Source organism: Sinocyclocheilus anshuiensis, unplaced genomic scaffold (genome assembly GCF_001515605.1).
Source record: "Sinocyclocheilus anshuiensis isolate Anshui unplaced genomic scaffold, SAMN03320099.WGS_v1.1 scaffold566, whole genome shotgun sequence".
Classification (NCBI taxonomy): domain Eukaryota; kingdom Metazoa; phylum Chordata; class Actinopteri; order Cypriniformes; family Cyprinidae; genus Sinocyclocheilus; species Sinocyclocheilus anshuiensis.
The window spans coordinates 1386521-1408999 of NW_015542410.1; the positions used below are offsets into that span (position 1 = coordinate 1386521).

Sequence of the window (22479 nt, forward strand, 5' to 3'; positions counted from 1 at the left end):
ATATCCGTGTAAAATCCTTCACATGTGCAAAAATGTTTGTTTGGGCGCTGCACGCTGATTTTACAGCGGACCTTTTAAAATAAACAGTGTAACTTTTATGTTTGGTTGACTGCATTTTAGTTTGATGATGAATGGCTGAAATGTCAGGCAACGGTAGAACTAATGTTGTTTGTGTGTGCGAGGCACCTGTGGATTTAATCAAATAAAGATATAAAGAAAAGAAAGAAAATGCATTGAGTGTCACAAAAACGAGCGTAGCCTATACATTTTGCACAGTGTTTTTTTTTTTTCCTTTTGTTAGTCTGTTAATTATATTATAGCCTATTATATATTTTGTGTGATCCTATTTATTTTATTCCTTTTATAGACTTAATTTCTGTTTTTCTCCTTTCACAGAAGCGCTGCAGGTGCATGATGCGACGATTGAATCCTCATGGTCTTGTTTACGCTTCTATTCGCGCATATAAAGCTAAAAACAAAAAACCCTATAAAACAATATAAAACAAAAAAGACATTCTAATCTTACTGGTTAACGATCTAACGACTAATGAGCTTCGTTTGACGGTCGGGAAAATAAAAATGAACAAAATGCTGTCATTCTACAATTCTCCACCATATTTACTATGCTGCGCGCAAGTTAAGGTAACTCAAAAACTTGCGTACACGAGCTGAGACCAGACGTGAGATTTGATCGCAGCCACCGCTCACGTCCATATTAATAAATTCCAAGTTTTGCATTGAAACGACCGTACGCCCAATTTTCTGTCGTATGTTCGTTTAGTAAATGAGGCCCAATATGTTCCATAAATAACATTCCTTTTAAAGGGATACTCCACTCCAAAATGAAAATTTTGTCATTAATCACTTACCCCCATGTCGTTCCAAACCCGTAAAAGCTTTGTTCGTCTTCGGAACACAATTTAAGATATTTTGGATGAAAACCGGGTTTGGAACAACATGGGGGTAAGTGATTAATGACAAAATTTTCATTTTGGAGTGGAGTATCCCTTTAATCAATCAATCAAACACATTTTGGGTTTGGCTGGGCTTAAACAATATTCATATCAACCCATCACCTCCGTTGTTTGACAGGAATGTTGTTCCAGAACCAACAAAATATATTCAATGTGCCCTTTTGTCCTACAAACACATTCATTTGCATATGTCAAGTCAATACCTATAAATCCATCCAATGATTTATCAATAACCTGTTCCTCAGGTCTAGCATGCTGCACTCGAACCCTGGAGATTATGCTTGGAGACAAGGAGGTCTAGATGTGGTCATCACACAGGTGAGTCACACTGACATCAGTGACAATCTGATGATATGACTCATGTCCTCAACCTTTTTGCCTCATTGGTCTTCACAGCATTTTGTCTGTAGGCACTTAAATTTGTCCCCAGGCTCGAGTCAAGCACATAATAGAATTTTCTTGCTGAAATTAAAGAAGCATTAGAAATATCCTGCTCATCAACCGCTGCAGGTTTTTTTTTTTTCTCTCCCAGTTGCTTGGTCAGTCTGAAAATACCGGCCCCCTCCTGCTGAGAAGGAGATGATCTCATCTCTCCCCACTGTTAGCATCTCCTCAGAACAGGCTGGTAAGCTCCCATAATCCTCTGAGTCACCATGCACACTTCATTTTAAGTGCTATAAAGCAAAACAGGGCTGTTCACATATTTCTGGTCACCTCCAGGAAGCATTTTTCTTGCTTTCCTGGCAGACTATTATATTGAGTATGGAGAGGGTGAGCTGGAAAGTGTTAAAACATGATGAATATGTACGATTCTGACAGCAGTGCATTGTGTAGAAGCCATATTTATATCAAATGTTTCAAGAGACTCACATTTTCCCCCTCGTGTTATTTATTGCTGAGCTACAAATCGTTCGTTCATTCAGTTGCAAGTTTTTTTTAAAGCGACAGTCAGCCAAAAATGAAAACCTCATGTTGTTCCAAACCTGTATGACTTTTTTTGTTCTGTGGAACATAAATGAAGATATTCTAAAGAATGTTGATAACCAAACAGTTTCAGTTCCCATTGACTTCTATTATATGGAATTACAACAGAACTCAATGGGAGCTGAAACGGTTTGGCAACCAACATTCTTTAAAGTATCTTCTTTTGTGTTCAGCAGAATGAAGAAAGTTATACAAGTTGCAACAACATTAGATTAAGTAAATGATGACAGAATTTTGATATTTGGGTGGTCTGTCCCTTTAAGAAATTTGTAACTGAATGAACAAACTGATTTGTAGCTCATCACTCAGTAATTTGAGGGGGAAATATGAATCTATGGTCATTTTTTATATGAATATGGCATATACACAATGCACTGCTTTTAAAGGGGTCATATGATGCGATTTCATTTTTTCCTTTCTCTTTGGAGTGTTACAAGCTCTTGGTGCATAAAGAAGATCTTTACATTTGCAAAGACGAAAGTCTCAAATCCAACGAGATATTCTTTATAAAAGTTAAGAGTCAGCCACACCTACCTAAAACGGCTCGTTCGAACACGCCCCCACATATCTACCTCACTATGTGGGAAGATTTGCATAACGCCGCCCAAATGTTCACGCAAAGAAAGAAGGCGTAACTTTTATTCTCGCTGTAGTATTGTTGCCGCTGCAGCCATATCATGAAGACGTTGTGTGTTTCATTGTGAAAGCGAAACTACTTTGTTTGGCCTTCCAAAAGAGGACGATATCTGCTTCGTCATGCCTAGAGCTGATCCGTGCTGGTCGCTGAGGGAATACATCAACTTAGTGCTGTGGATCGCCGGCACATTTTATGGAGGGCTGTTTACTGATCCTGGGAGAGTAACGTTAGACTAAAATGCCGGCAGTTCTGACTCACGTAAGTACGTTTTCATTTAAAGGATTTGCCACTGATGATTCAAACGCGAGTTTTGGGCAGTGTAGAATAGCACTTGTAGTTTGTCATTTCTCTGAGCACAAATGCAGACAGGGTTTTATGTTTACGCGGTGCAATGCAACACAACGCGTAAAAAGACAGTATAAGTCGTTATAATCAGTAATTATGTCCCCACTGGATGCAACAAATGCCTCATTTGTAATGGGTTTTAATGTTTTTGTCTCATCGCTCCGGACAGTGTCATCAACAGTATGGTGAGGGGCGTAACATTTCCGTCTCACGCTTGAGGTATTCGGCCAATCAGAACGCACTGGATAGCTGGCCAATCAGAGCACACCTCGCTTTTTCAGACCGATGAGCTTTGTAAAAATCGACGCGTTTCAGAAGGCGGGGCATAGCGGAGAAACAATAATGTACAGTATGTGGAAAATAATGTTTTTTTTACTTTAAACCGCATAAACACATTTCGTTACACCAAATACACAAAATAATGTTCTTTTTAGCAGCATCATATGACCCCTTTAAAATCACACAGATTTTTGGGTGGACTATGCCTTTAATTTTCAGGGTTCTGTTTGACAGTACAAGCAGCACTTGACAATTGCTCACTCCATTTTTCATGTGCACATTTTTTTTTCCTACGTCTCTCTCACAGCATGCCGGCTGGAATGCCCTGTGTGTAGAGAGGAGTACTCTGAAGGGGAATCTGTCCGACAGCTGCCCTGTCTGCACTACTTTCACAGCAACTGTATTGTACCCTGGCTACAACTGGTATGAGTCTCATAAAATGACCGTAGTACTGGATCTTTTGTCATCAGACCCATGTTTTTAACAGAATAAGGCTTAATTTAGTAAATAGTGGTAGCCCGGCCATTTATAATCGTTGGTTTTACCGTATTTAACTCACAAGCAAAATGTTTGGAAGGACCTCTAGTGGACAGAGGACAAACAGCCTTACTCTAATGGACTAATTAAAGCCCATAGGGCTGGTCAGTTGTGACGTCAATTTGTAGACCAACCCAAAGACCAATTCACCCTCGGGAATTTCCAGTGGGTTTTGAAAATGCCAGGTTTCGATTTATGAGCACAATAAACTTTGTGGTTAACATTACATGAACAGACTTTACCGACTTCTGTCTACAACACTGCACACAGTCATACTGCAAACACGAATTTGAGGTGGCAGGTTTGAAATGTGTTTAGATGTTAATGATATTTGAAAACCATGTGTCATGTAATTATGTGCTAAAATAACCTACACTAGCATTCAGAAGTTTGGGGTCGGTAAGATTTTTTAAATGCTTTTGAAAAAAAACGTCAGTTGATCACCAAGGCTGCACTTATTTGATAAAAAAAAAACCAATCTATTATTATTACAATCTAAAATAACTGTTTTCTATTTGAATGTATTTTAAAATGTAATGTATTCCTGTGATGGCAAAGCTGAATTTTCAGCAGCACCATTACTCCAGGCTTCATATCACATGATCCTTCTGATTTGGTGCTCAAGAAACATTTATTATTATTATCAATGTTGAAAACAGTTGTGCTGCTTAATATTTTTGTCTTTTCAGGATTCTTTGATGAACAGAAAATTAAAAAGGACATTTATCTGAAATTCAATTTGTTTGGTAAAATTATAAATGTCTTTACAGTCATTTTTGATCAATTTAATGTGTTCTTGGCTGAATAAAAGTATTAATTTCTTTAAAAAAAAATCATAGATACCCAAAATTTTTGAATAGTAGCGTACATGAAGAAATAAGACAATTACTCGTCTGTCCTCATTTGTACTGTTTTATGTTAATAGCACGACACCTGCCGTCTGCCAGGAAAGTCTGGATGTTGAAGACCGGGGTTTCCAGTCACAGACAGGACCGCCAGGGGCAATTCCCTCACCGACGAATGTAGAGGAACGTAGCACATTTGAGACTCTTTAGCCTCCTTTTCCTTCCTTTATTATGCTGATCAATCCAGGACAGAGCGAAGCACCACAGCCCTGTGCATCAGTGCTTCACAGAGCCCCGAAAAAGAGTGCCTTCTATTTCAAAACACATTTTAATTGAGGCTCTTTCAGTCAGTATCGGTCTGATTAGCGGTTATATCTGTTATTTGTGTTTTTGCAATGTACAGTTGTGCCCAAAATCGTACCAATGATGTTTACAGTCCAACCTGAACTTACATATTTCAACTAACACAGCACACATGTGATGCATTAAATCAATTTTAAAAATTCCAGTTTGGAACAAACACAGTCTCTTAGGCGGGCCGCAGGACTGGAGATCACGAGTACTGAGATAGATGATACAGATGTCTCAGGGGATGCAGTTCAAGTTGCATATGCATATTTAATGGCACAGCACACGTTTACCCTATAGCTTCTTCAGAGCTCCTGTTTTAATACCTCACAATGAAGTAAGCGCACAGTTCACTTTCCCTTACCTGTCAATGGATGACCTCTGCTCCGCACATGCCGTCATTCTTAGGAAGGTATCATAGAAATGCAAAGATTTAGATACCTACTCAAGCTTTGCACTGAAAATTTTCGTCTGTTGTACTATACATGTTTTGGGTTGATAGTTTGCACTGGTGTTTTCTGTTTGACATTGCTATTTTGTGGGTTCTTGTGGATAGATAGAAAAAGAATCGTATTTATTGTATTCACAAGTTATGAAGCTGTTAGATCTCTTCTTGATTATCCTCTTGGTGCTAATCCTCAGGGTTCCTTGACTGCTACATATTTTAATATTGAGACACAGTCCCACTCATGATTTCTCTTTGCAATATGGCCTTTGAACATTTTGAGTGTCATTTGGAATTTTATACCACACTATCACACAGATAAAGGTAAAATGTTTACAAGAAAAAAAATGTTACATTGAATAACTAGAAAAATGCACATAACTTTACCCATAGGCCAACCTGTTACATATTGCACTCTCAAACAAATAAATAAATATTTGTTAAGACAATTTTTCTGAGTTTTAGGCATCAGAGCGTGTGAAGTATATGGGGTTTTTGATGGTGATGATGATAAAAAACAAGACAAAACTGTAATTTAAGTAAACATTTATTTTACATATTTAATTTCAAAATGACCAAATACTTTAAGCTTGGTGTGGAATTAAACAAGTTATATTATGATTTATTACTTTTTATTCAGCAAGGATGTATTCAATTGATCAAAAGTGACAGTAAAGAAATTTATAGTGTTACAAAAGATTTCTATTTCAAATAAATGCTGTTCTTTTGAACTTTCTATTCTTCAAAGAATCCTAGAAAAATGTATCACAGTTTCCACAAAATAATAATCACCACAATTGTTTTCAACATTGCAGAAATGTTTCTTGGACACAAAATCAGCATATTAGAATGATTTCTGAAGGATTGTGAGACACTGAAGACTGGCTTAATGGCGTCTTAAAAATCTAGCTTTGCCATCACATTTTAAATTATATTAAAACAGTTGTTTAAAATTGTAATACTACTACTTTTACTGAATTTTTACAATGTACAAGTTATAACGTAAGATTTGCATATTGTGGGAGGTAGATTTGCATTAACTGATAACATGTCACATATTGTTTCAAATGACATCTGTCGTTACATTTTGTATGATAAGGAAGCTGCTGAATGCCCAGCTTCCTAATTAATTTCTGTCATTAATGTGCAACACGTCACTATGCCATGCAGTCAGTCAGTCAGTCTAATTATCTCATTTGCAGCTTAAAAACCTAACATATTAATTATGAAACAGCATCAGTTTCACTATATATTATAAACCATGAAGTTTGATTTCCACCTGTTTCACCAAGGTCATTTTTGCGTTATTAGTAGAAATAAATAAGTCACGTGGCTGGCTATTAATATTTTTTGTTTTGCATGAAGCAATACCCCGGCAATAATAATACCTTGACATGTTATAATAAGACACTAGGCACTTGTGTAAATGCAGAATCACTTAGATCAATGTCAAAAAATAACCATATGGCTTGCGCAACTGTATTTCACAGTCCCTCCTCCTCAAAGCCTGATCCAAAAGTTCAGTGGGATTTTGTGTGGACAAAGTAAAAGGTCAAATAAAAAAAAACAGGTTTCAGTTGTCATTGCTGTTCTAATGACTGAATTCCACCCACTTATACAGTTACACAACCCTCTCCACAGCTACAATTCCCGTGAGAGTGTCGATATTTTACTGTAGTTAAAGGCTGAGACAACGACACCTCTTCAGGAGCCAAAAATTGTTATAATGGTTGCCCTTTCGCAACAGCGGCTGGTATTTTGATTCGTCTAACTGACTCTTGAATCTGTCAACTAAAAATACTCATTCAATAGCCCTTTTTTGCAGTTTAACTCGTTACGCCAGTAGGTGGCGTCAAATTAGTATTTTGTTTTGTGAGTCATATGCTCAACCATTCGTTTAAAAACGTCGTTCACAATCACAACCGAGTCATATTATCACTTACTAATTTGTTTGTATAAATATATTAAGAGGCTGAGAGAGTATGTAGCCTACACACATTTTGTTTGTTTTCCATTTCGTTCATGAACATGTTTCCTTCAGACTTAGAACATCTAATAGTTCATCCTTCTGTTTATTGTAGCCTAAGTGCAGTGCATCGAGCTCTTTAAAGTCAGGTGAATTCTGATTGGCTGTCACTTATTTTATCGTTCATCAGCTGGAAAAAAAAGTGATTTGAATAATTAGTATTTTTATTTTTTTATATTAATATTTCACTGTAAAATAGAAACGAGTATTTAAGAAAAACAATATAATAATTATTTTATTTTACATTATAACTAACCACAACTAACGAACTATAACTAAATAGTTTAATAACATTCTAATTCTAGGAGAATAGAGAAGTCCACACCAAACGTTGGAACTTCCGGAACGATCTAAAGAACAATCAAATCATTTGACAGCTAATTAAAATCCACCCCGCTTTAAAAAAAAGAAATCGCAAACATTTAAAGCGGCAGACTACATAACTTCAGTCAGCGCTTATCAATGTTGGGGAAAGTTACTTTTAAAAGTAATGCATTACAATATTGCATTACTCCCTAAAAAAAGTAAACCCCCAACACTCGCGCTTATTATAAACAGGACGTTGTCGTGCGTTGTACCGACGCTATAGTTAACGTTCTTGATGTGAACGACCCTTTATAATTGTGGTGTGGACTTCCCTCTTCCCATAGAACGGTTATTAAAACTTTACAGTTATATATCGCCCTTGATGTGAACGGGCCCTAAAGTGAACGCGAAGGATTCGTTGCTGCTCTCCTAATGAATGGATTCTGCTCAGTGCTCACTCGTACAGTTACACAACCCGCCTCACGGCTATGATTCCCACGGGAGTCTCGATATTTAACTGTGGGTAAACACTGCCACGAGCGTACGACAACACGACCCCCCTTTCAGGTTTGGGAATGAACGTTCTTTGGCAATTCAATATTAAACGTCTTATTGCTCTACATTTTCATCCGAGGAAAGCAAACAAATCCTGCATTTTGTTTAAAAGTGTTTGAATTTGTATCCCCCGCACAAGCAGGGAGAAAGTGTGTTTCCATACGAAGTTACAAAATATATCGCATAAAACATTTGCGAATAAAGCACCAGGGAGTTGAAGAGAACAAAATCGTCACTTCCTGATTAACTTACACTATACATCACGAAGAAAACTCAATTTGCTGCAGTAGTAGAAGCTGTATATAATTTGTGTATACAGTAAATTTGTATTTGCTTCAGAGCGCGCAGACGAAACGCGGTCATGTTATTTTATTTTCGGAGCATGCTGTTTGGGAACGCATTTCTTGGAGTTAATTATAACAAATCACTTTGACGAGACTTTGCTAAAGCATTTTAGAATGACAAACTAGCTTTTCAGATGCTGTGCAATGAGATCGGCCAGTCCTTGGTCCAGTTTTATGCTGCCCCATCGCAAAGTCACATGACTTTTTGGATGCGCATTAAGGAATTTATTCGGTAAAAAAAGTGTTTCCATCGTAGTTTATGCGCATGTTTTCTTACCGGATATGAAATTTATCCTACTTGAGATTTTTAGAATTTATGCGCATCTTGGCGTTTCCACCCAGCGTTTTTTTTAATGCGATATCCCAAAATGCGTATAAAAATAGGTGGGTGGAAACATAGCGAACTGCCTTCGACAACTGCCTTCGACTCCCCTCCCTTCCTCCTCCCGCTCTGACTGCGAGAATGCCCTGACAGAAACGATACGGGCTTAGCAGACATGGAGGCCCGATTAACGAGAGAGGCCCATTCCGACGCGTCTGAGCTCGACTAACGCGGACCCGGAGAGAGATTCGGGCGACACATCGGATTATCACGGGTAACGAGCGCCACATAGAAGACGAGGGAGAGGGCGAAGAATTTGAGGGAGAGATCCATTTCGGGTGCTCTGTTGATTCAACGCAGCAGCCGCCATTTTGTTGACAGTTCGTGTTTTTAATAACCCGTGCAGGGCTCATCCCGAAGAGCGTTAGATTGTTGTATTCCGCTTCTTTTGGTCCTTCCGAGGATGTTTTTATGCTATTGTTGGATTTTTATTGACGGCCTGGGCGAGAAGGGAACACTTTACTAATGTGATCCCCACCAACAGCCGCTGCTTCGTTACGTTAACGTTACATTACTAGTCGTGTGGACGGATCGCGGGGTTAGCTAGCCATTCCAGCAAATGTGCTTGACAGGACAGATCATTAGAGTATGGGTTTAATGGTACGATCTACCTAGAGTGAATTCACTCGTTTGTGGGGTAGTAAACAACACAGAGACGCGAATTGAATGACCGTTGACGTTGTATACGTAGGGATATAGCCGCGATGTTGGGCAAAGCCAACTTACCTTACTCACAGACATCTGTCTTTCAAAATTGCAATGGCAGCAAGGTATTCTGACATCCCTTTGTAATAACAGTCTCAGTCTAATAACTTGCTATTATTGTTTCATACAGTCTAGTTTTTGACACACCGTTCTAATTTAAGGTTAAGCTCAAGATACGCTCTTTGCTAACGAGCTATGCTAGCTATATTAGGATCATAAACCGTGACCAGTGCGCCTCGCGTTAGATAAATATCGTTCCAGCTCATTTTTGCGGGATGACTGGATATACACACTAGACGAATATTTTGTTATGCCATGCATTGGTTGGAACGTTCTTCCGAGAAATGTGACCGTATTTTCCTTTTGCTTTATTTGTAGGGACATCAGCGATTTCAAGATAAATATCCGAGCGACTATTCTGTTGCGTACGAAGGGAGGATTTTGATCGCAAATTATGTGAACGCCGTTCTGGACCGCTGTTAAGGTGAGCAACTTGTTAATTAATTCTGCATTTAGACTGAAAACGTGCTTTAATGCTTTAAACGAGGTGCTTGGTTTACTAAGACATCTGTCAAAACAAGTGAGGAAAATGCAGTGTTTTGATGCATGAAATGTAGCGCAAGAGCTTTGTTTGTTGTCGCTAGTACGTAATGCTGTTTAGTTAAAATGTTGCGGTGTTCATTCACAAGGTATTTTGGCCACTGAGTTTTACGTGTTCATTTGATAGAAACTAACCTTTAGTAGCACCTGCGAGTAGATCATCCTCAGTTAACCTCGCTCACAATAGGGTTCGTTGCGCGCGCCTTTGCTTGGTTATAGATTTCCCATTGGTTCAGAGGTCTTGAGAAGTGTAGAAAGTGGTGTCTGGAGCCTTTGACCTCTGACACAGCTGTCAAGGAAACCAGAACTGAACTTCCCGTTGGCTGAGTGATGTTTGAGTGGATAGGCGTGATTTTTAGGCATTTAGTTTGTGGTCGGAAAGGATCCAGCCAAGACGCATTGTGTTTGAAATATGAGTGTAGATTAATAGCAGATCCCAATGCTTAGCTTGTGTTAGACCAGGGGTGCCCAAACTCGGTCCTGCAGAGTTTAGCTCCAACTTGCCTCAATACACCTGCCTTTAAGTTTCTAGTATGCCTAGTAAGAGCTTGATTAGCTGGTTCAGGTGTGTTTAATTGGGGTTGGAGCTAAACTCTTCAGGACACCGGCCCTCCAGGACCGAGTTTGGGCACCCCTGTGTTACACCGTTTAGTTTCGTTTTGTGGTCCTTTCTGATGGCATCTGATGCGAAGTTGCGAGCTGGATGTTGTAGTAGATAAATGAATCGTTGGGAGATGTATACACTCGTTGCCTGGCTTACAGTGGGACATTTAATATATGAATGGCATTTTTAGGTGAGAAAATAAATTAAAGTTGCATTTATTTTTTGTGACCGAGAGAACATGCACAATATTTAAATATATAGTTCAAAGTAAAGACTAAAATGATGTAGACACTACAACATGTTCATGGTTGATGTGATGAATTACACTAAAAATCACTTTGAGACCAGCTGGTTAAAAGTAATCACAAAAATGTCTAAAAAAAAAAAGAGAAGTTCACTTCCTAAAAAAAGGTCTAGACATCATTTTGACAACTGATGGATAGAACTTAGTGAACCATTGATAGAACCATGAACCATTTTTTTCTTATTCAATAATCACTCAGTGTACATCACAATATGGAAGAAAATAATTGCTACTTGTGTTTCATTGCAACTTTAATATGACGCAATCTTGTAGCTTAAATGCTGGTTTTGAAGAAGCATAGGCAAACTATATCTACAGTAGAGTGAAAAAAGAGTAGATGCTGTTTGTCTGCTGTAAGTCCTCTACACCATATTTTTAATAGTTTTTAGATGTAGTTTGCCAATGCTTTTTCTCCTTGCCATCTAGTTACCCTCAGGCTCACTAAATCTAAACTATAACTCAACTGTCACTGCCTCCCAATTTGTCCTGCAGTGTGTTTTGGCTGGCTGGAGGTTGTGGCTTTCAGTGCTCATAGAAGAAACGCGGGCACGTAATTTCATAGCAGAAGAAAGACTGTCTAAATACACAGAGTTAGTATATTTTGTATCTGTGCTGCCAAAACAAGCATAGATTAAAGAGTCGTGAATGACAGGTGCTGAAGAAGCGTGGATGGAGGAGGAAGCAGAAGAATCACTGACTTAAGCGTTTCCTTTTTGTTTGTTGATAAATTTACTTTGATGTTACACTACGAAAATTAGCTTTATCTGGTCACACTTGTGTAGCGTTCGTGTTTACATATACGTAATGTATTTAAATGAATGAAAAGTAATAGTTTACATTGTAGTAATTAATTATAGTAGCATGTAATATTTGTGACATGACCACTGTAAAATAAAATCATTTTTAGTTGGTTACTTTTTGTTTGTTTTGTTCCTGTAGCTCAACTGGTAGAGTATGATGCTTGCAACGCCAAGAGCATGGGTTCGATTCCCATTGCTTCAGATGCATAAATGTAAATTTAAAGTGTTGGATTGTTGCAAACGACAGCATGCTGCAATTCTTTGTCCAGCTTTCCCTCAAGACTTTTCTCTCAGCCATTTTACAATACAAGGTAGCATTTATTATTGGCATCTTCTCCGCAAAGAGAGGAGGGAAGAGAGAGCGAATAACACTGAAACGAGAAGCGGAGTACGACCCAGAGCGCTGAGGAAATAGGGGAATGATTGTCACGAAGGGAGGGACGGACCAGGGAAAAAAGACGGAGGGAGGGAGCGCTGGGGAAATGTGTTTTCGATTAGCAGGAGCACAACGACTCTAGTTTGACCGCTGTACTGTTAGATTTCCAAGTGAGTGTTAGAGGGAGACTGAATGAGTGAGAGGACGAAGAGAGTGACAGAATGGGGTGAAAGGGTAGGTCGGGCAGAGAACAAGAGAGGTGTGATTTTTGGATGGCCGTGTGTGAAACGGGAAAGGGCGAATGGCAGAGAAAGGGCGTGTTTAAGTGAAATGGGGTGAGTAATTATAGTAAACAGTGAGAGGTCGGAGTAGAGAGAAGGAAGGCAGGACTCCAAGTTTTGGAACATGGTTTATAGTTGTGGTGATTTCACAGAAAACGACTTTCTCAATATAAAAGACCACCACTAATGAAACAACACTCCGTAAAATGGCTCTTGGAGCTTTTTCTCGTGCTGAGCACTAAACGGCCGTAACCATTCGTGTAGCATTCCAATGACCTAGGCGTTCTTAATAGACTTGTGTAATCTTTAAACCATCGCTCTCAGCGGGGCATAAAGAAACTGTCCACTTCTGTTGCTCTACCCTCTCTTTTTCCTTTTCTTTCCTGGTCTTTCATTCACTCTGCGCTTTTCTGATTGGCAGTCATAAAAGGGCTCGGTAAGGTGACTGGATCCTCTGTCTCCCAGAGGGCCCTTTATGCTGAGGTCACTGCTCAGACTCGCCTCTCAATGATTTGACCCTCAGAAAGCACCTGTGGTCGGTGCAGTACTAAATTACTCAGTGGCCTTTTGTTTTGGAGGTGTGTAAGGGGCATAAGGTTACTTTTGTCAAGCCCCCAGTACTTTTTTGTGCATTCCAAAAAAATGTATGTTCTCTGTCTTTTATAATCCAGGTCAATTTATTAGAAAGGCGATTGTAAAAAAAAAAAAAGCATTGTTAATTGTTTGTTAACTTTACTGCTATAAGAATATTGAAAGGCTGGTTCACATAAAACTAATATTGCAAAATCATTTCATGTCCTTGTGACTTATTTCTTTCTGTGGCATACAAGGTGATTTACATGTACAGCAAAATGCTGACAAACATCAAAAATCAGTGTTATCAAACATAGCTAACACAAGAAAATCTTATCTCCAGTTTTGATGAAAAGGTAAACAGATACATTGGCACATTGAATTAGTCTACTGGTTAAAGTGCTGAGCCCAATAAAACAAATGGGCTTAAAAAAAATTAAAAGTCTGCTTTTTGTCAAATTGTGTATGACTTTTATCTGGTAAAATGTGTTTACATGATCTTACATGTTGTTGTTTTTTTTTAAGCATTCTTGTAAAAGTGAGCATGTGATCATATTTGTTTATCAGAACACAAGGCAGTGTAGTTGTAAAAAAAAAAAGGCAGCAAAAGCCTCTGATTCTTTCTGTCTGGCTTCTTAGTGTATAATTCAGAACAATCCATAATCAAAAGTCTCTGTATAGTTTGGATATTAGTGACTAGCCTTTCTGTGTCCTTAGTTGGATCATTCAAAGTCGTGTTTGTGGTGGTGATCCATGTTTGCAAAGCCATTCTGTGTTAATAATTAAATTAAAGGTTAAGGCTGTCTCAGAAGTGTGGCTAATTTGTCTTTTGGTCGTAACACCCCCCTCTTTTGTTTTTATCTCCTCAGTTTGAAGGTGAGAGGGCTGGGCACTTGGGAAGGGACAACATTGCTTCAACCCAACAAGGATTTTTTCCCAACCTCTGCTTTCCCCCCTTCCCCTTCCCCTCCATTCCACTTCCTTCTTCCTACCTGACATCTGTACAGTTCTCCAGTACCTGCCTATACCTGCGAGTGAGAACATCCTGTCCCACTCAAGCCCCCCTTGTTCCCTAAATCACCAATGGATCAGAGGACACAGGGGGGGCCCTCTACGCCGCCCCCGCTCCCTGCTAACGCCCCTCCAGCAGAAAGCGAGAAAGAGGGAGTAGGAGGAAAGAAGGACGATGAAGAGGAAAAGAAAAAGCGAGAGAAACCAAGAGATGGGGCACAAAGTGAAACTTGTGGTGCTGAAAGTGGGACTAGTGACCAGCAGCAGCAACCCACACAGTTCTCGGTCAAAGAAACCAGTTACTCTGAGGGCAATGTCAAGCTCAAGATAGGCCTACAGGCCAAGCGCATGAAGAAGCCTCCTAAGATACTGGAGAACTATGTGTGTCGTCCAGCCTTCCGAGCCACTGTAAGGCATAGTGGAGGACGAGGCGGAGGCCGTGTTAATCGTGGGGCTGGAGCCAATGATGGGAGCAGCCACACTTCTAGCCCAAGTCGTGGAAAAGAAGGAGAGAAAAGCCCCTCTGTCAGCCGAGGAGCACCTCTATCATCTAGCGCTCTTGCTGCTGCATCTCCCTCACCTTCTCTTCCCACCAGCCCAGTCACTCCTGTGAATGGAAGTGCTCCAGCAAAAAGGGTAAGGTTGTTTAACTTCTCACACAGCATTTCTTAGATGTCTAAGAGATTGTAAATAAAGAAAGAGACTAGCTGAAATTACATAACATGCAAACCAGCAGTGACACGATTGAAAGGTCTAGACAAACTCAAATGACCCTCTTATTCCACTTTCCTTTCACTAAGCTAATGCGGTTTCATCAGATAAACAAGCTTTGCAAATCTTGCCACATTTTCTTTCTCACTCTCCTCTCTTTCGGTCACGTAAACACAAACTAATTTTCTTTCATTTTTTGTTTGTTCCACATTTCTCTGTATTGTAACTATGCTTTTCTGTCTAATCCAGGGCACTCTGCTGTTCAGTTTTTTTTCTTTCTTTGCCTTGATTTTATGCCATAATATCTTGTAACCCTATTTCTCTGTAACTCTTCCCCTCCTCTTTCACACACATCTTCCCTTTCTCCTCCCATCTCCCTCTAAAATCCTTCTGTTGTTTTATTGATTTGGAGGGGAAAAAACAAGTAATAATGTTCCAAAATTCAATCAATAAACAGTGGCATAAACAAAATTAGATTAGCCTATTTTGCTAATAACTAGGTGAAAACCAGCACAGTTTTGTCACACATTTGTCATTATTTCAATGCATTGTTATTTCTTTGTGTTCCATGACGTTTCATATTACACTGAATTAAAGGTATGTAAAATTATTTTCATTGTTTTCTTCTATTTATGTGCATAGGCTCCTCCAAAACTTGCCTGTAAGTCTGAGGGAAAGGCTGATGCAAAATCTGTTGCTTCTTCAGAGAGACCCCTTAATCTTCATCGCCCCACGACAGAAAGCAAATCACCCTCCTCTGGAAAGAAAAACCATGTTCCACAAACCAGCTCTGCTCCTGCCCCATCGCCACCGACAATGCCCCCAGCTGCCACATCGCAACAGGACCCCAAAACAGATGGTATCTTAACTCCTCAGTACAATTTTCCTGAGGGGCAGAAAGAACAAGAAAGGGGAATTTCTGCCTGGGGTACTCCTACAGTAACTGAGAAGCTTGCTCAGCTCATAGCTACATGCCCGCCTTCAAAGTGCCCTAAGCCAAAAGCCCGGAAGGTGTCACCAGCTCCAGCGCACAGTAGCTCGCCTCCCTTAATTTCTAATCTGCAGCGCCCCGAACGGGCTATGGCCAATAGGAACACCTATTCCAGGGCGGTGCACCTTGCCCCACCACCACCGGTTTCACGGCCCCCAGGTCGCCCTTATGGGTCCAAAAATAAGGACAGTATCCTGGAGAAATTTTCTGGCACCTCCAGAAAAGACGAATCAGATGGACTTTCAAAAGGGGCCACCAGTAGCAACAGCAGCACAACCACCACCACCACTAGTACTGCACTGTCTCAAAACAGTAGTCGCTTGACAACGACATCCACAAGTAATAGCACTGACAACAGTACCACCAATGGAATGAAATCTCAGTCTCGTCTTGGGCATTGCCCATCTCATTCTTCCTTCACGGCTTCTCTTTCATCACCACCATCTTCCTCTTCTTCATCCTCCTCCTTAGAAAGAATAGAAAGTACAGGCTGTCACATGGGTTTGCCAGGCTCACTAGCCTCACAGCCTAGAGCAAGCCCCTCCCAAATAGAGGAGTTTACTGAGAAAGACAAAGAGCGTTACCGAGACAAAGACATGGACAGTCCCAGAGATTTAAGTAAGGGCTCCACACTAGCAATGCCAGGGAAGCAAGATGCTAAAGAAAGGTGTTCTTTGTCAGCTCCTCGAAGAGAGCGGGGTAAGAGCTCAAGCCCAGTCAAACGTAGTCCCAATCAGGAAAGTTGTGTTAGTGGGGTACCAAGTCCTGCTGAGTCCACCAAATGCACTATTTCACCTTCATACCCTTCTGGTGCCAGCAGGAGCCCACCACCACTGTGCGACGACACTGGGGCTCTATCTCCTGCATCACCAACTGAGCAGGATTCAAAGCCTTTTAAGAAGCGGCGAGGACGACGGCCTCGCTGGACGAAGGCAGTGAGTCGCACCAACAAGACTTTACACGAGGCTGCTTCTAACCATCAGAAACCAATGCCATCAGGGCTTTCCTCTTCATCCCCTACTCGGCAACCTGTGGAACGGACTCCCACTGGTAATCGCATGTCCCCTGTTGATTCAGAATTTTTTGATTCTTCACCCAAGAAGAGGGGACGGCCCAAGTCCAAAATGCCTCGGTTAGATGCACCAGCACGTGGCCGCACCCCAAACAAACTGGTACCCTCAAAAGTCTACTCCAGTCTGCTCAAATCTAAAGAAGAGCAGGATCCCCCTGTTTTGCACCCTGAAGTGGACTTTAATCCACCTAAACCCATGCAAAGAAAGCGAGGGCGACCCAAGCGCTCACCACCAAACCTTCCACAAGAAACCCAGCCCCCAACACTTGCTCCTGAGTCAGGGGATACTTCAGTAGGTGAAAAACCTTTTCGTAATAAGGGCAACGGGCAGCTCATTATGAAGACGATTATAGGCAAAATTAATAAAATGAAGACAGTAAAACGGAAGAGGCTCCTGAGCCAGATACTGTTAGGGCCGAAACCAGGGACTGAGCAGGAAAGCTCCAGAAGCAGCGGAGCGCCAGGGGCTGGGGCTGCTACAAAACCACAGTCTTTATCATCACTTGCTGCTACATTTGGGGGCAAATTAGGACCCCAGATCAACGTTAGCAAAAAGGGGACAATATATATGGGTAAAAGGAGGGGTCGTAAGCCAAAAACATCAGCTAATCCCTCCCCAGGTGCCCCCACGCCCCCTCCTGAACCTTTCTTATCACCAAACACTTCATCCCCACACCATCATCACCAGTCACAGGCCTTGCAAAATCAGCAACACCAGTTGCCTCCGTCTGAGGTGTTCCCTTCCCCATCACTCTCGCAGTCAAGTGGGGGCCAGAGTCCCATTAGTGATGCTAGTTTTGTTGAGCCTGGCTCAGTGCATTTCTCATCCCACCCACACTGCAGCCATTCCCATCAGGGCCACCACTCATTCTCCTTTCCCCCACCTACTTTTTCAGCCCCCTCTGCTCGCACTGTAGCAAGCTCCTCATCATTCACAACAAACCCATCTCAAAAGAAATCTTCTTGCCGGGGTTACCACCACCACTACCGGCAGCACTACCATTATCGAAAGTTTTCTCCTCCAAGGCCACTATTGCCCACGTCTCCTGCTCCTCTTAGTGAGCTGAAGGAGGCCACACCTTCCCCAGTCAGTGAATCACACAGCGAAGAGACAGTACCCAGTGACAGTGGCATTGGGACAGACAACAACAGCACCTCAGACCGTGGGGAAAAGGCTGGTAGTGCAAGTGGCTTAGCTGGTCTAGGGGTCTCGCAGGGTATGGCAAGTGGACTCTTAATGCCTGGTGTCATAGGCCCAGCCATGGGAGCTGGAATGGGGCTTTCTTCGAGAGGTAGAAGGAGGCACTCATCTTCAGTTCACTTGGAATGTCCCTCACCCACACCCTCCCCACTTGGAGCGAGGGCATCACCTGATACAAGAAGACCGCACCCAGCTGCCCCATCTCCTGCTTTGGTTGGACATAAAGAGAAGCACAAGCATAAGTGCAAACGACGTGGACATGGCTGCCCTAGCTATGACAAACTAAAAAGGCAAAAGCGCAAACGCAAGAAGAAGTATCTGCAGCTGAGGTCACGTCGGCAAGACCCAGACTTTTTGGCTGATTTGGATGAGATCTGTGTGCAGCTCAGTGAAATACGAATTGGTCATCGCACACCTACACTTCGTTTAGGTAGCAGTTTGGGTCTGGGTGCTGGGGCAGCAGGCCCGGGCCGTGGGTCTGCCTTGGGAAGGGCCAGAGCCAGCAGCAGCCTTGGAGGTGGAACCAATCCACCACCACATCACTATCTACATAGAGACCTCTTGCCCACAATCTTCAGGATCAATTTTAGTGGATATTATTCACCCCACCCAGCCTACCCATGTGATTCACTTCATTATGTCCGTAAGCCAGATCTTAAAAAGAAAAGAGGGCGACCACCTAAGCTCAGAGAATCTATATCAGAAGTACCTTTTGTACCTGGGCTAGGTTTTCCCCTCTCCAGCGGAGGTTTCTATCACCCTTCTTATGGTGTACCATACTCTTCTGCCCCATTGGGACTTGGCTACTATCGTGGTTATACCCCAGCAAGTGCCCTGTACCCCCACCCCCATCACCAGGCTCCCCACTCTGGCCCATCCCACCACGTTCATTCCCCTTCTTTTCCTCCACCTCCGCCCCCTTCTTATGTCCATCATCATCACCCCTCTCACTTGCTTCTTAACCCCTCAAAATTTCACAAGAAGAAACATAAGCTGCTTAGGCAGGAGTATCTAGGTGGTGGTCGTTCATCAGTACTCTATCCTGCAATGTCATCCGAGCTGTCATTTGGCTGGCACCACAAACACAAGCATAGGCACAAGCACCGTGATCGCTGTGGGGAAGAGGAGGGTGATGATGTTGGTGGAGTTGTAGGTAGCATTGGAGGCAGAAGTGGAGGAGGTGAGGGGTTGGGGGTCGGAAGAGGTGAGAGAGGGAGTGTAGAGTCCCTGCAGCGTTGCAGGTTCAGCCAAGATGGCTCTGCTGACTCCAGTGCTAACAAACAGACAGCTTCTGCCAACTCCCCTTCCTCTTCCTCCTCATCTTCTGCAGAACGGTACAAGCGAAAAGAAGCTTCTATGTCTTGTCTTGGGCCTTCGCGACTGTCTTTGGGCAGTGTGAGCCGGGGGCATCATCCTGTTGACTCCTGGTTCAGGATGGGAAGTTCTGAAACGGATTACTCCAAACTCTCTAGAAACCAGTCCCTTTCTGGGTCTGGTGCATTCTCTGAAGGACATGTGCAAAATACAGTCGAGTGCTCAGAGAGTGATGAAGAAGATGCTGCCTCCCCTATTGAGGAGGCAGAGACCAGCCACCACACCAACTTGTTCACATCTGCACTATCTCGAACCTCCCTCAAAGGGAGTCGCAGCAAAAAAGGTGGAACATCAGAGAGCCCTAGTCTTTCACGGTTGGATCGGACAGTGAGAAGGGATCGTTCCACATCTGCAGAAAGAAGAGAGATGGGTAAGTGAGAAATCTTACAAACTAATGCTGATATTGTGAAGGTTACTGGACATGTAATACGTATGTGCCAGAGCATGTGAGCGAAGAGGAGCGGTGTGACGCTCCGCTACGTTTTCCGCTCTATGGACGTGCGCTCCACTCAGTCGCTCTAACCGCCCAAGCAAGCGCTCCGTTAATATTCCGCTCACGCTCGCCTTAAACCAATTCCCGCTCAGATCCCGCTCCGACATAAAATTTCTCTAGTAGGCCTAATTGTTTACTGTTTGTACCGAAATTCTTGGATAATTGTCTAAAATTAAGCATGCTGATAAATAGCAATTGTCATGTTTCAGAGCGAAATTCTTACATTCTTCTTAATTGTATTAATTGTAATGTATTAATAAAAATTTATTAAATATATGAATCTAACCTTAGCAAACCTACCTAAAATGCAAAAACTGAAAAAGTGTATTTGATTTTCGTTAACTTTATTTCTGTGAAAATAGCTGCCGTTGTTGTGCAACAGAACATTCAAAACAGGCTCATTAAAATACAAATGTACACACACACAAGATGAAATGTGCGTAGATCTTTACAAAATACACCTGGATTATAAAGCCTGTGAAAAGCACACACAAGATAAAATGCACTTAAAGAACTCTTGGATTATGAACTGACGTCGATGAAAGAAACACACTTTCTAGTGTCAAGTTAAAATAGACCATAACTGCGGGGAACTGTGGTCTATTAAAACGTCTCTTGATGTTTACTGGATTTTAGAATTTACTTTAAGAAACATTAGCTTGGACAAAGTGTCAGGCTTCAGCATTCGGTGTGCCCGAAAACACTCGCTCAGCGCTGGAAGAACCACTGGGGATGCTGAAGATTTTGCGGGCGACCTTGGCTAGTTGAGGGAGGGATCCAGCACTGGTTTTCCAAAATCCAAGTGATCCAGCACTGGTTTTGTAGGCGTGTATGCTAATATCTTCTGTACTCTGTAGTTCTGTATTTAGGCCTATATACAGCTGTGTGTTAGCTTAGGTCTACAGTTTAACTGAGATTATTTAATAACTACGGAGCTCCGAATATAATTCGAATTAACAATTCGTTTCTACGACGTCAGCAGGTTTTATTATTTTTTTAAATTAATTTATTATTATTATTTATTAATGTTAAGCAATAATGATTTTAATAAGTAATTAAGAAATATAACGAATGAATGAACAAATGAATTAGTGTGCAGCTAAGCCTAAACAAGAGAACGAATACTTAATTTGTGGCCATAATTTAGACTAAACGAAAAAATTTATTCTTAATTCGTGGCCATTTCAGACAATATCTGAACTCCATAACTGCTCTACTGTTCTCGATCTCGAACAAGCAAATCACCAAAGTGCATTCTGGGTTGAGCGAGCGGCGCTGAGCGTATTGAGTGAGCGGAGCGGAATCTTCAGAAAGGCGCTCTGCGCTCTTAAGGAAATATTACCACCCCGCTCCGCTCCGCTCACATGCTCTGGTATGTGCTATGGTTATGGTTTACATTGCAACCATGCTCAGTTCAATAATGTCCTTCAATTTTTTTTTTACATATTGAATGCAAATCTGGGCTTGAGCTTTCTGAGGTGACCCAAATTTAGTTTGACATTGTGAAGGTTGCAGAATTAATGCAGTGAAATGTAGTCACTCTCCAAATAGTTTTACCTCAGCGTCCTCCATAATTCTGTGCTAAAGTTTTATTGGACGTCACTTGCTTCAGTGCATGCCACAAATTTATGATTCTTTTCCAGTACTTCCTGTCAGTGTTCCGAATTGATTTCAGGGCCAGGTCATCAAATCAAAAACATTTTGCATTTTGTTTAAAGTGATTGATATGAGACTGGTTGAAGTTGCAGCTTGTCGTTAAAGGTCCTACAGTATACTACCTAGTCTACTAATGGCTAGTTCCAGCATAATTCTGCACTCCAACAGCTGTGGGATTCCAAATAGGCTAAATTTCTTCACACTCACACATACACACACACCTGCTCAAATGTTACAGTGCTGAACCAGGTGAAACAGAGCAGTTTTCATAATAGAGCAGACTCTCAGTCATGCTGGGATGGGTGGACAGTGTGTTTGTGTATATATGCTTATGCATAGAGGGTCCCTAGTGAGACTGCAAAGTGTAGTATGTAATCCAGGATTAGAGCTCAGGGCATGAGGTCATCCAACGGTCATTGACTGCACCATTAATTCACTGTAGCAGCGAGAGCAAGAACCTGATGAGAGAGTAAAAGAGGAGGATTAAGTGCTGGAGGAAAATGGGGCTGATAAAAACAAGAATAAGACTAAGGCTGTGAATATAGATGTGATTGGAAGGAAGTGTTAGTTGATGAATTGGTGCACATATGTAGTGGTGCTTGATAGTGCTGTGTTCAAAATATCGATACGACGATGTATCGTCACAGAGATTTGACGATACGAGTATCGATACAGCTGGCCCTGTATCGATATTGTGGCACGTGTGCAGCAGTGGACCGC

At 41.6% G+C, this 22479-nt stretch overlaps 1 protein-coding gene and 1 pseudogene across 6 annotated transcripts in view; both read left to right on the top strand.

Annotated features, from left to right (window-relative positions):
• Nucleotides 1-5742, top strand: part of LOC107693262 (E3 ubiquitin-protein ligase RNF115-like) — a 10895-nt pseudogene extending 5153 nt beyond the window's left edge.
• A 3290-nt stretch (nucleotides 5743-9032) lies between these two features.
• The window catches only part of LOC107693346 (histone-lysine N-methyltransferase ASH1L-like), a 39545-nt gene continuing 26098 nt past the window's right edge, over nucleotides 9033-22479 (top strand). The window contains exons 1-4 of one of the 6 annotated variants that reach the window (XM_016492691.1): nucleotides 9033-9221; nucleotides 10091-10196; nucleotides 14120-14897; nucleotides 15615-19980. In XM_016492691.1, coding sequence (XP_016348177.1) covers nucleotides 14334-14897; nucleotides 15615-19980 — 4930 coding nt within the window. In that variant the 5' untranslated portion in view covers nucleotides 9033-9221; nucleotides 10091-10196; nucleotides 14120-14333. Of the gene's footprint in view, nucleotides 9222-9244; nucleotides 9475-9512; nucleotides 9778-10090; nucleotides 10197-14119; nucleotides 14898-15614; nucleotides 19981-22479 lie in introns of those variants that run through there. The other 5 variants (XM_016492686.1, XM_016492689.1, XM_016492687.1 and 2 more) reach the window with 5 other exon arrangements.